The sequence below is a fragment of the Cydia fagiglandana genome, chromosome 14 (assembly GCF_963556715.1).
Source record: "Cydia fagiglandana chromosome 14, ilCydFagi1.1, whole genome shotgun sequence".
NCBI lineage: Eukaryota > Metazoa > Arthropoda > Insecta > Lepidoptera > Tortricidae > Cydia > Cydia fagiglandana.
The window spans coordinates 13,375,192-13,389,793 of NC_085945.1; the positions used below are offsets into that span (position 1 = coordinate 13,375,192).

Below are 14,602 nucleotides of genomic sequence, written 5' to 3' on the forward strand. Positions count from 1 at the left end.
CACACTAACAAACTAACATACGTACATACTAACAGGGCAAGATAAATAAAAGCTTGTAAAAAGTATCATTATAAAAAAACACCTAAATAAAACACAAGTTTCATCCCCAGGCTCCACCAGCGCCAACAATGGAGGTGACACCGAGCACGCCAGCGAAGTCCCCCACGCCGTCAGCGAAGCCCCCCTCGCCACCTAAATCCCCCGCGCCGTCGGCCAAGCCCCCTTCGCCCCCTAAGTCCCCTGCTCCGTCGGTGAGGGCTCCAAGCCCGCAGACTTCAGCGCCCCCGGTAAGTTACTACCCAACTTTATTCTCAGGGTTTATAAATTCCAAAGAAATTCTAGCTCATCTTCCAAGTCTTCCACGCCATCAGCGACAGCGCGTGCTTCCGAGATCGTAGATTTGGGCATCATCATCATCTCAGCCATAAGACGTCCACTGCTGAACATAGGCCTCCTCCTTGGACCTCCATACGTGCCGGATGGGGGGTGAATACCACAATCGCCACACTTGGCAGGCGGGTTGGCGATCGCAGTCGAGTACACCGAATTTGAGGAAAGCTGCTGCCCATCCACTGGTGGTCTTGGACGTAGTTTAAGGACATACCCGGGTAGATTTGGACATCTACGAGAATTTACCGCATTTGTAAGGTATGAGTTTCTCCTCAAGGCTTCACCAACGTGGCACCTACAGTGCTGGTCATCTTCCACGTGAAGCCTGGCTTTCAGTCACTCTTTCCGTTGGTCACGGAACCTAGGGCTCCGAGCCCGCACTGTTCAAAGGTGCGAGTAAAGGTGAGGGCAAATATTAGTGCGACAGTGACAGTTGCGTTTCGATCGCTATGGAGCGTAAGCGATCGGCATCTTGCCTACGCGGCCTGGTTTTCCAATGGCTGTTATAACAGATGTTAGCGTCCCGTCCCTGACACTAAGCATTCACATAGGAGTATTTTGTAAAAGGCCTGCTACACGGTCGCCGACAAGCCCCCAAACCGCGTGGCCTTGGTCTGTCCCGGACCGTGTAGACAGTTGTTACCAACAAAATTTCGTTTGACCTCCGGACGCCCTTGGCATGCGAGCGCGCGCCAGCGACCGCGGTCTGAGCGGTCGGTCCGGAACCGTGTAGCCGCCCGTCGCCGACCGCACTAGGCCATTTCGCTTGGAGGACGCGCCGTGTGCGCTTGTCAGATTTACTTTAATATTATCGTTGATAAAATAGGAAATAAGGATGTAAGGCAGTATTTAATTAAGACTAGTTAATTATTGCTCAAAGTAATGTATTTATTATAGCGACAACTACAAGGTTTAGAATATGAAAAATGGTAGACATTATTTAAGTAATATATTTATATAAGCAGATTGTAAGTAAAAGTATATTGTAGATTTACGGAACAATTAATCGGCTTTATTATCACATCATTCACAAAAATATTATTTTATGCGTAATAAATATTGGTGGCTTAATAGTTAGTACTGGCTACCTTAACGTACACACTTGGCATAGTTTAAAATAGTAATAAAGATCGAGCAATCAGCCACATGATGTATTACACCGTAATCAGTTGGAATATACGTTACATAGTAACTATTAAAAACTCATCAAAGGGTTATATTCACATTAAAGATTGTAACGTACATACCATCAGACTATAACACAAAGAAAACATACAGAAATTTATAACAAGTCATAAAATCACAATTAAATAAAATTGACACTTAACTTCGTTCGTCGTCGTAGCTCTCCAACTGAGAAGTGACCCACAACTGTCAGACACCTGCTTATATTCGATTAGACTTCACCCCTTCTACCACTTCTTGGTGGGAATAACAAATAAGATGTTTCCTGCACATCCGGTTATTATAATAATTCAATTCAACAAATGTATTTGCTGCATTTAGTTTAATTTATTATAGAATAATTAACGCAAACTAATACAAATTTAATATCATGGCTTATTATTATAAAATACTTTATTTACCTTACTTATGTTCTGACAGTTATGGTCAAGAAATATACATGGAGGGTAGTTGTGTTATTGAACAGCAGTTCTAACTTATTATTTCGATATAAGTACGTATTAGCTTAGCAAAAGTGAACCATCTCGTAAAAATGTAAGTGTGATCTTTGTTTTTATACTACGTATCTCACACGGCCATACTGACAGGTGCTTCGTTCTCGAAGTACCTTATTTCTATATTTATTATTATTTATTTATTATATTAAACTTAGTATATGCAATGACTATTTTTTTATTAGTCAGATACTATATCACATATCACATTAATCAAGTGAGAGCTCGAAGGCTCGGCAGCAATTATCCTACTTACAATCACCATACTACTGTTTCACTTATCACATCAAGTGAGCCTCAGTAGCATGTATCACCCTAGGTTGGCTACTGGTCCACTTATAACATCAAGTGGGGCACACAGGCTCTGCAGCAGGTCCCTATATTGCTACTTTTTCACTTACATCAAGCGAGAGCTCGCAGGCTCGGCAGCAATTATCCTACTTACAATCACCATGCTACGGGCACTTATCACATCAAGTCAGCCTCGGTAGCATGTATCGCCCTGAGTTGGCTACTGGTCCACCTATAACATCAAGTGGGGCACGCAGGCTCTGCAGCAGGTCCCTATATTGCTACTTTTTCACTTACATCAAGTGAGAGCTCGCAGGCTCGGCAGCAATTATTAATCGGTTATTATTTTGTCAAATAAGCTTTTTAACTACACTGGAATGATGTACACTGGAAGTTCTCAATCGATCGATAATCAACTCATGTCTCATTCACATAAGTAAACTTTATAAACTTTTCTTTTTTTTCTTTTTTTTTTTTTAATACATAAATTACCTTAAGTATATAAAACTTCTTAATCCTAATAATTTTATAAATTAACCTGAATCGTTTAACAGAAATAAACATTTATCATTTTTTTTTCGTTCTTTTTTTTGTTTTTTTTTTTTTTCATTCCATTAGAACTTCCTACGTTGGGCACTCCCATGAATTATATAAACCTAATGTAACAGAATTTTAAACTCCGTTCGGCCATCCCACAAAACAACTATTTTAAAAGTCAGTGATCAGTATTATCTATAATGTATTCAATATGTATAGATCTATCTTTTATTTAGCTGAAGCTTCGGTGGCAAAATAAAAATGTGGTTACAAATAATAGGCAACGTATTTCTTTTTATGAAATGGTATTTTGGAGCTTCCATCGTAACTGTCCTTAAACCGCAGGAGATAACGCGATATTCTTCTAGTTGAATCTTAACTTATCGTACAAAGGCGGATTCATCTTACAAAAGTTGTTCTCTAGGATGGGTCTAGGATGTTTTGGGCTTCTGGGTAGGACACAATTAATTCGAAGACATATTATTTATATCAGTCATGCTTCATTATGGCAATAGGTTAGGTATAAATAAAAATAAAAATTGATGTTTGCTAAATACTATAGAATCAGGATTATACGATTCGTTTTATTCCTGAACAGCTCACTCATAGCAACAAGTGGCACCAAAAGGTTAATTCACCTATCTACCTTCCACTTGGCTTTATCAGTATTCCGGTGGTCTTATGTTTTCTTGTATGTACCAAAATTAAAACAAACATTAAAATGAACCAGAAGATCATAGGTACAAAATTGCCATTGTTATAGGCATTTTATTACCGCAGCATATTTAATTACCGCCAGACCAGGTAAATGGTGGTACATATACCCAAGGGCTTATGCGAGTTTACTACGAGAACTGGTAAAGTATATAACAGTTTAAAATATCGTATATACATGGTGCTCACAAGGAATGCGAAAGACCTTAACCACGCATTTCTGAGGTCAAAAGAGAGAAAATAATGTAATATGTGTATATGTCAATTTCGCCCAAAAAAAAATTTTCTTTTTAATGTACTTGTACATTAAAACGTATATGTTATTGGTAAACATGTCACTTAAAATGCATTTTTACAAATTTTTTTTCGTAAATCATAGTTGTTGCAAAGTGTTACTTGTTACTTTTTGACATCTATCGATAAGGATATTTAGACTACGTCCCATAGTAGTAACATCGTCATCAAAAAGAAAACTAGTTTTTTTTTTAATTTTTTTTTTGTATTTGTATTAAATGAACTCTGAAACTAGGCGAATTTCAAAAAGGTTTAAAGGACTTTGTCTCTAAATATAATCAGGAATACGCTGCTAAAACTATTCGGCCCCCTCATGTTACACCGTGTATATATTTTTTTTATATTCCTTATAGGTAGGGTTGCCAACCGTACTATATTATATCGTATTGTACTATATTTTGGCTCTTTGTACTATATACTTTTGGAAAAATATATAGTACGCTAAAATACTATATTTCCGATAAAAAGTATATTACACTCATGTTTAGTATTTTATCTAAAAGTACTATTTTTTTTTGAAATGTACTATATTTTTGATGCCTTATTCTGGAAAATACTATATTCCACCAAAAAAAAAGTTGGCAACCCAGTTACAGGTCACCTAGATGAATGGTCCTAAAGGAATACGTTTACTTTGTACACATTTATTGTACTCTATGTTGTATATTTACCCCTTTTTTTTTGTAAAGTATTTTTATTACCAAGAGAATATGTGCTTTTTATTTACTGACTAATTTGCATGTGCAAAAATCTTTCAACTTCACGGTTTCAAAACATAATTTACTAACACGGGACTTGAATTACCTCTGATTACCACAAGAACAATACTGACTAGTCTACTATTTTGTATGACGTAATTATCTAAGGTTGTCACTGAGATATCCTTTTTTTTTATAGTCATTTAATATCCATCAATCAGTAAATTTATCAAATTGGAAGCATACTTTCAAAAACGCTTTTATGCCAAACGCGTATTACTATCTGTACACAGAACTCGCAATAAGCACTGTAGGTGCAAAATTGTAAATAGCCGTTATTACTATTTATGAAAGTATCACGACTACCACCGACTGTTTTAATATCGATAAGCTTACGAGGGGCTTGTAACTGAAAACCAAAAGCGTGTTGACTTTATCCTTTACAGTTTTAAAACGACCTGACAGTTTAATATTGTTTACTGTTTTATACTTATTGAAATAGTTCCTTGATAAGATCCTGATCGGTGAGATAGAATCTTTAAGATATGTGCCTTCGATATCAGACTATTGAACCTAAGTAACTGGTGTTATATAAATATTTATTCGTATCAATCGTAACAAAAATAAGAAATAATGTGACAAAAAAAATTCAAAGGACGTATAAGTAAGGGTATTTCCACTTAACTGTATACCGTTAACGGCCGGTTAGGAAAAGTCACAAATCTGACGACAAATATCATAACCGCGACAATTAAATTAAGTATCAAATTCGTAACTAAACCGACAGCTGAACCTGACTTGATAAACGTACCTAACTTAAGACACGCGGTAAGTTACAATTAAAATGCCCATTGTTATTAACCGCCTAAAATTTCCAACGTAGTCTTTAATGCAGACCTCAAAATCTTATAATGAGATTCGAGTTGTAGCTAACTGATCACGATTAAAATATTTATCCAGGCCATAAATAACGTTATTCCAACGTTTGGATACTTATTCAAACCAAACTGCTTTTCTAAAATCCAATTTCACAAATAGCTTCTTTTTTTTTATTATTATTCGATTCAGTCATTAACTAAGTCGTCATTTAGAATAGTATAGATTAGAAAATATTTATTTATGCGTCATTATGGTTACATAACAGGTTATGAAAAGGACAGACGTTTACGTTTATCTAACTCTGTAACTATTCGATGTGATTCGATATCTAAACATACCTATACAGTCCTATTTTTAAGTGTAACCAAATTTTAACATACCAGAAACAACATCATTCATCAGTCATCCTTCCAGACAGGCGCCACTCCGCAGCGTCTCACAGGTGCGGCAGTTTCTGTTTTGCGAAGTACTTTTGAGCTGCTTGCTGCGGTTCTCCATAAAAAGCATCATGCTTAGTATACCAAATATCTTGTTTCACCTGGGGTTTTCACTGAAAGTGAAACACCAGTGTCCTTGTGTCCAGGATAGCGCGGCTTACAGTGTCTGTTTGGAGTTGGATGGCGTCCCGCTGTTGACTAGCATAAGCAGTCCTTATACTCGTACTGCTCCTGAAACATTAGTTTTCTAGGCATAGAATGTGTGTAATATCATCCCACTTCTGATGTCAGATTTACTTTAATATTATCGTTGATAAAATAGGAAATAAGGATGTAAGGCAGTATTTAATTAAGACTAGTTAATTATTGCTCAAAGTAATGTATTTATTATAGCGACAACTACAAGGTTTAGAATATGAAAAATGGTAGACATTATTTAAGTAATATATTTATATAAGCAGATTGTAAGTAAAAGTATATTGTAGATTTACGGAACAATTAATCGGCTTTATTATCACATCATTCACAAAAATATTATTTTATGCGTAATAAATATTGGTGGCTTAATAGTTAGTACTGGCTACCTTAACGTACACACTTGGCATAGTTTAAAATAGTAATAAAGATCGAGCAATCAGCCACATGATGTATTACACCGTAATCAGTTGGAATATACGTTACATAGTAACTATTAAAAACTCATCAAAGGGTTATATTCACATTAAAGATTGTAACGTACATACCATCAGACTATAACACAAAGAAAACATACAGAAATTTATAACAAGTCATAAAATCACAATTAAATAAAATTGACACTTAACTTCGTTCGTCGTCGTAGCTCTCCAACTGAGAAGTGACCCACAACTGTCAGACACCTGCTTATATTCGATTAGACTTCACCCCTTCTACCACTTCTTGGTGGGAATAACAAATAAGATGTTTCCTGCACATCCGGTTATTATAATAATTCAATTCAACAAATGTATTTGCTGCATTTAGTTTAATTTATTATAGAATAATTAACGCAAACTAATACAAATTTAATATCATGGCTTATTATTATAAAATACTTTATTTACCTTACTTATGTTCTGACAGTTATGGTCAAGAAATATACATGGAGGGTAGTTGTGTTATTGAACAGCAGTTCTAACTTATTATTTCGATATAAGTACGTATTAGCTTAGCAAAAGTGAACCATCTCGTAAAAATGTAAGTGTGATCTTTGTTTTTATACTACGTATCTCACACGCTCGTGTGGTTATAGCCATGCCATGGGTACTCAGTAGCATTTCTAAAAATTCATCAAATACTTTTCTCTTCATTCTCAGAAAGTTATGTATGGCCCCGTAGCGTAGTCCAGCAAATTCATCAAGTTGAAATGACTCAACAAATGTCGTTTTTTGAGCCAGCGTTTCATTCATATACCCTTTTCTTTTTTTACAAGCTTTTTATTAACTTGCAATATACCTAATGTAAGTATGTAAATATGTTTGTACGGGTCAAATCTTGCAAGTTAAATTAGACCTACTTTCTAGTTTCCGATGGAGCTGAACATGTGCATACATATATAAATCGGGTGACAATGCATTATTATGGTACCATATAGCTGATCTGATGATGGAGACAGGAGGTGGCCATAGGAACCCTGTGATAGAACAACGCGAACTAATTGTGTTTGGGGTTTTTAGAATTGTCTCGACGAGTATTTAATTAGGTGCCTGTGGAAAAAAAAGTACATTCAGCGATAAAAGCTTGTAGGTACCAAAAATGACATTTTTGCCAAAAACTTATTTTTTTGTCATTGCACTAGTATGAGTAGATTATGAAATTTGGCGCCCCGCCAATAAGTTTTGCCGCCCCAGAAGTCAAGGAAGAAAAACAAAATGCAATCCGCAAGGTTAGGGGCCATTTTGTGCGCTTGCAATACGTGTTGTCCGTCCGCGAGTTCTGAACACACTGTGGTCTGCCACCGTCTAGCCAGCCAACTCAGACGGACCCACATACCAAGGACAGACCAGGGTCAGACGGTTAGTAGGCTTGTCGGCGACCGTGTAGCAAGCCTTTAAAGCTTAGGTACTCTTACTTAAGTATACTTATAGCTTTACAAATAAGATCGAGTCAGATGTTTTTGCGCCTTCGTTGTGTAACATATTATTGCGGGTAACTGTACATACAGTGTCGTCAGCAAAGAGTAGTATGTTGTTAGATATACCTAGGTATCAATCGAAAGTAGGTACTTAATTTTAATTATTATACCGGGTGTGGCCTGTAATATGAGCAACAAATTTAACTGTAGACTGTACTCCTCAAACGGACCAACATGTGTTCAGCGACTTTTAAAAATAACTTGTGTTTGATTTTTATTACTCTTTAAAGTTTATTCTAAGACGCAATGTATTGCAAATTTTGTCATGTTTAAAGCGTGACAAGCAACGTCAAACTAGGGCTCCCGATATCCGTGCTACACGCCAACCCGTGTATCCGTGTTCTTAGCCCCGGCGGTGCTAAGGCTCCGAATTACACGAACCCGTCAAGATCCGTTCCCGTGTAGTGCGTTCGGCTCCGGATCTACGCTCGGCTCCGGAGCCGCGGACTTCGGCTTCGTTCGGGTATTGAATACACGGCGCCGGCGGACCGACTCCCCCGGCCGGTTCGAGTTTAAACAATATTTAAGAGGTGGTATTCTACTGGTGGATAATGTCTTGATTTATCTTGTGAAATATGGAGGTGTTGCTGAAATGTAATTTAGTTGGATTATATTAAATGAGACACCAATTGTATATTAAATGTTACTGCTTGTAAAGATGATTTAATAATGAGCATGTAGGTTTATTATAAATATTAAGATACTAGAGTCAGACCAAGAATAGTCTGCAGCGGATTTGATAGCCCACGCAGTAGAAGAGTTATTTTAAACGTCATACTTTGTAACGTGCATGAACTAAACATAATCTTAAACTCAACTAACACTTAAAATAATAAATACGTAAATAAGAACTGTAATCATAGGCTTACAATGTAGATTTAACCAAATCAATACGTTAATTTATGAAATGAACATATTGATTTGGTTAAATCTAAAAATTTTTTCAATCGCAATTTCTATGAAATTATGACGTATAAATGACACTTGCACTGCGTGGGCTATCAAATCCGCTGAAGACTTTTTTTTGTCCGACTCTAATTTTTTTTTCACATTCCCACTTATTACTTAGATAATTTATATTTCGTGTTAAGTTCATGGAAATGTACACGTGTAGATTAAGATAATAATGGTTTGCGGGCGGCACATGCAATAAAATAACCGTGGCAATTTTGACACAGGTGTTTTACCCGGCATACCTTTTGTTTGGAAAGTTAAAGAAGTAGCCGTGCTGTTTTACAAACAAGAATTGGATTTTTTCAGTTAAGGATTTTTTTAAATTTTAGTTTGCCACTCAGTCGGTCAAAGTATCTAATCTTAGTTCAGCTATTAGCATTTAGTCATACCTAGTTGTTGCCGTTCTGTTTTTTTTTTCGTTTTGTTCCCCCCGCCCAGCAAATTTCATCGAAACCGTTAGAGCCATTTCCGAGATGCTCGAAAAATAGATAGAAATTTAAAAAACTAAAATGAAAGTTTATTGGTCACAATGGTTACAAGTCTGTTTAGTTAAATAGTACATTTAGTATTTGAATATAATGGAATTGCTCGTTTAAAGGTATAAGATTCTTTGGTTTTATAAAGAACGCGATCGATCGTCATCGTCACTATACGTCGAGAACGGGCCGGACCCGTGTGTAATTAATATCCGTGGATCCGGACACACGGGTAACACGGGTACACGGATCTTAATTACACGGATCCTAATTATCCGTTCCGAACGGGCCACAAATCCGGTTTCGTGTAGCACGAGAACGGGGCCCCGGCAACGGGTACCCGAAACCCGGACCCGACCGCGAGCCCTACGTCAAACACACTGATGTCAGCGTACATTGAAGGCAATATTTATTTTGTATGAAAAAGAGGAAGTCTAAAGGATTCATAATTTTTAAAAGTTGTTGAACAAAAGTTTTATGGTTTGAGGAGTATAATATATGATTTATATAATTATTTGCTCGTGTTACAGGCCACACCCGGTATATTGTTAGCGGTTTAATTATATTTTGTTGGGCATTCTCTTGTATAAAACCTTAAAATACTTACCCCCTTATTCATAAACGTTTACTAAAGTTAACAAGCTGATAATAATCGTTTGTCCCTTTCCACCATACCAATACGTCGGAAAGGGACAAACGATTATTATCGGCTTGTCAACTTTAGTAAACGTTTATGAATAAGGGGGTTAATCTCCAGCAGCCGCTTCGGTAACGCCACAAATATTTCCGTGTAAATACTTATTTTTGACGTGAAACATCCTTTGTTCAAAGGGATAATAAGTTCAAAGTAATTATTTATAAAAACATTTTCATTTTAAAATCACGCTAAGAGCCACCAACGTTTTCAAAAATATTTGTTACAGTTTTTAGGGTTCCGTTGTCAACTAGAAACCCTTATAGTTTCGCCATGTACATATAAACTAGTTTGATGTATTCAAAAGGTACTTAATTATACAATACAGTCCATATTAGCGGCCCCCTTTTTTAAATACCTGTCGTAAAAAATTAAATAATCACGATTATTTAGCAGTGGCGCTAGTGTGCACGTTGGCTCTTAAGTATACAATAAAATGTGTATGATCCATACCTAGGCAACGTAAATTTTGAAACATCCCTCCTTCCAGCGCTCGCCCACCCCTCCAGCGTCAGCCCCGCGGCTGTCCTCGACGTCAAGCACGGAACAACTCATCCCCCCGCCGTCGCCCGAGCCCCTCCGCCCGCACGTCAAGATCGAGGAAGTCAAGACCATCAAGAGGCAAACTAAGTATGGATGGCTATAGGGACCGTGCGCATTGGAGGGTCTGCCATCTTGTGGCCTGAATCGGAAACATATGTGCACATTGCTAAAACAAGTGCTACCATCTACCGTTCTCGTCGGGAAGTTTCCTTCTGCATAGTAGATTCTGCCATCTTGTGGGCTACATCGGATCCATAAACGACACATTTACGCCTCGCGCCAAAAATCTGACTATAGTCCACGCACGGGCCCTATATAATTATTTACTTTGTATTTAGTTTCAGTGTTTAAGAACCTATTTTCATTCATTTATGTTTAGGTAAGGAATTCCAACGGTTTTTACGATTCAGTTAGATTTTTAAATAGCAAAATACAGAGCCAATTACAGGAACTTGAAGATATACAATACGTTGCCGTGCCAAAGCACGTGTGACGATACATATTACAATACGAATGTTTCAAATTTACAATAAATAAAAGATCATTTGAAAGCAATAAGTAAAAACAGTAATAAATGTACAATTTTACGCAGAAGTAAACCAAGTAGGTTAACATTTGTAATTGAATAAACGAAATGGACCGGGCACAAAATACATATTTAAAACACAAAACAAAAATTCGATTAAGCTTGACTTTTAATTTAATCTAAATTAATTAACCTAGTTTGATGGAATAAATTCTATTATTTGTGGGAATAGACACGCACGAAGTGACTTTTGCCTTCGAAGTTATATGTAGTTTACAACACGATAAATTAAGTAATTGTATATTGAAATATTTAATTGGCTATTGCTATTTTGATGTGTTTTTAATTGGCACACACTTTACACACGAATAAACTTTGAACACATTAATTAGGTAGTTAAGCGAAGAAAATTATGTTACATTTTCCACAAAAGACTTAAAAAAGTTTTCCTGTAAGTCTTGGTCTTACGAAAAAATAATTCCACAAAAAAATATCTACATTTCGATCCTTGTATACAAGATCCTATTAATAAAATTAAACTAAAGCACTAAGCTTTATTAATTTTTTTCTTAGTTACTCAATTTAGAAGTGCCAACTGATTTTTATGTCATCTGAGAGAATTGCAAAAAAATTGTAATCTGTCGATAATCTGCATACTATTTAAACATTTCTTCCTGGTTTATAAATAATTTCTACTTTTTACATTGATCTAAAGATCATTCATGTATCTAAATATAATATTTACCTGAAGCAGGTTAATGCTTCTCATCACTTGTATGTGGAGGTTGTTGACATCTTGAGCCAAATAATCTGCCGATTCATTGCTATTAATACCAAGAACACTTTAGAAGAGATTTTTCAAAAGGCACTCACTCACTCCTAATTTAGACCTTCTAGCTGAAAATGTAAGGTGTATTTTTGAGTAATCTTTTGAACGAACTTAATACCTTATGAATAATTATTTGTAAAAGTGTCTTGAACTTGTGATAGACAGTAAGGAGATAAATATAGCACCAAGTTTGTGACCCTGTTTCCATAATTATGTTTGTAACCTATAAAGTGAAAGAACTTACTTTAGGTACTACTAAAATAGTCTGTACTTAGAAAGTAACTCTTACCATATATTTATAATGGTATTTAATATCATTCCAATGCTTCAATATCAGACATTAATATTAAACTATTCATATGTCTCAAAAACATTCTCGATATGTATTATATTTCTCTAAAGAAATAGGTATTAGGTAGTATCAGTCTTCTGTTCGACAACCCTTACCGATATTGCTTGTGCTTGCTGATTTCAAATTATTTGCAATTCGGAAAGTGGATATCGTTAAGTAATTGCATTACTTTTAATTTATATAAATATTGATTTGCTTCGTAATCCCAATGAGTGCTTAGCCAGTAACATTTTAAGGGTATAAAAATTATTTTCCTTTTTTGCAGAATCATATTATAATTTATAACAATTGGAAATATTTTGACAAAAGAAAACAGTTTAAGTATGTCTGTAGTATTATTTTTAATTATAAATGTCATAAAACCATACTTAACTACGTGAAACGCTTACGAACGATACATACATACACGACACACGTAGCTATGAATATGTACATAATAATTACCTATGTACATAATATGCATAATAATTATGTTAAAGTAGCTTGTACTTACGGCTGTACCTACTTCAAAAATAACAATACCTATTAATTTGTTAATGAGAACTTAAATATGTTATAGAAATAAGAAATAAATAACTATTTTTATTAAATTAAAATTATATTTTTAATATGATCTATCGCTAAATATTTTTATTATTTTTTAATAAGTACCTTGTCATTGTCTCATTGATATTTTATAGGTTGATATTTTTTTAACACTGCCATGCGGTTATAGAAAAGTTTGTAATATTTCTTTTCTCTACTTAAAACATTGATTTGCGTGCTATAATGTGTGTTTAGATTATACTACCTTAATAACTTGTTATTGGGATATTAATATGTTTATTATTGTTTTGTTTAGACCTTGTCAAGGAGTGTTTCATAGCTTAGACATAAAACGTAATTGATGTCTATTATTATATATCAACCACGAGATAGGTACGCATTACGGAATTAGCTAATGTATTTTACAATGTGTATATTGTAATGTACTTATTTGGTACTTAGAGGTATTAGTATCTGGATATACGGGGATTAACAACGGGTGACTTATAAATTAACCTTTTAAATTTGGTGGTCAAAAATCGCAAGTTCAAACCTTGGTTGTGCTGTATAAAAGGAAAAAAAAATTGTTATCGAAAAAAGTGTTGAAAGATGACTAAAATTTCGGTCAGCATCCTTATCATATAAAGACAAGTGGTTAACCCTTCATTTGCCTTTGTCAAAAATTTCCTACTGAATTAATAATCTTGAAATTGTAAGTTACAGTCCGAATTGTGTGGTGCACAAGGCGTGGGTGTAGGTGGATAAGGCATACGGTGGAAAGGTTAATGCGTCTGCACTGTCCCCGGGTATAGAACAGTGAAAGTGAACAACAGAAACTTTATTGAACGTATAGCGGACGAGATACAGTCACGGACTTGTCAAGGTCAGGTTCAAGATCTTAATTAACGATTAAATGTCCAATATAAAATAAACCTTACCATATATAACTCGACAATTAAGTCCTATTATTAACTAAAGATACTTTTTTTTAACAAAGTATACAAGATAAATGTAACAGAGAATAATTAAAAAAAATACTTAAATTAGAATTGGCCACTAAATATTTTACGTTAAATTAACTATCGACCGCGCATGACGGCCGCCTGCCACTGGAAGGGTTAAGCGCGCCTGAAGCGACATCTGAACTTTAAAAATCTTTTCTTCATATCTACCTACGTAATATCTCACGGCACATTCCGCTCATATCAATATATGTCCCAAGAGAGTATTCGGAGGAGTGACGTCATCCTTGTGATAGATAATGAAAGAAAGAAAAAGCACCAATCGGCGTCGAATACGCGGATAACAAATGGCGCGAGCAGAGTGCGTAGTTTCAGAGCGTCAAATTCATAACATTCTGTTAGACCCTCTTGTCGGCCTTCGTTCGTTATTCCATGGCGATTCGGTGTCGGTGTCGGCTTCACATCGTTACTGACGTAACTTATGACGTAATAGATAAAATAAGTTGTAAGTACCTACGTTTTGTATCTAAAAGGTACCTACTAGGATTATTTGATTGATCCTTTAATCAGTTATTTATTGATAAAATACTACATTTTACAGCTGTTTATTTTGCGAATAAATTATTCTTTGTTTTGTATTATTGTTTGTTTGCCAACTAACTACATAATA

General features: G+C 35.4%; 1 protein-coding gene across 1 annotated transcript in view; it reads left to right on the forward strand.

The window, feature by feature from the left end:
- The window catches only part of LOC134670808 (transient-receptor-potential-like protein), a 75,726-nt gene extending 64,885 nt beyond the window's left edge, over nt 1-10,841 (forward strand). Inside the window, exons 26-27 of the mRNA XM_063528630.1 lie at nt 111-287; nt 10,686-10,841. Of these exons, the coding sequence (XP_063384700.1) occupies nt 111-287; nt 10,686-10,841 (333 nt within the window). The remainder of the gene's footprint in view (nt 1-110; nt 288-10,685) is intronic.
- Nucleotides 10,842-14,602: the final 3,761 nt, after the last annotated feature.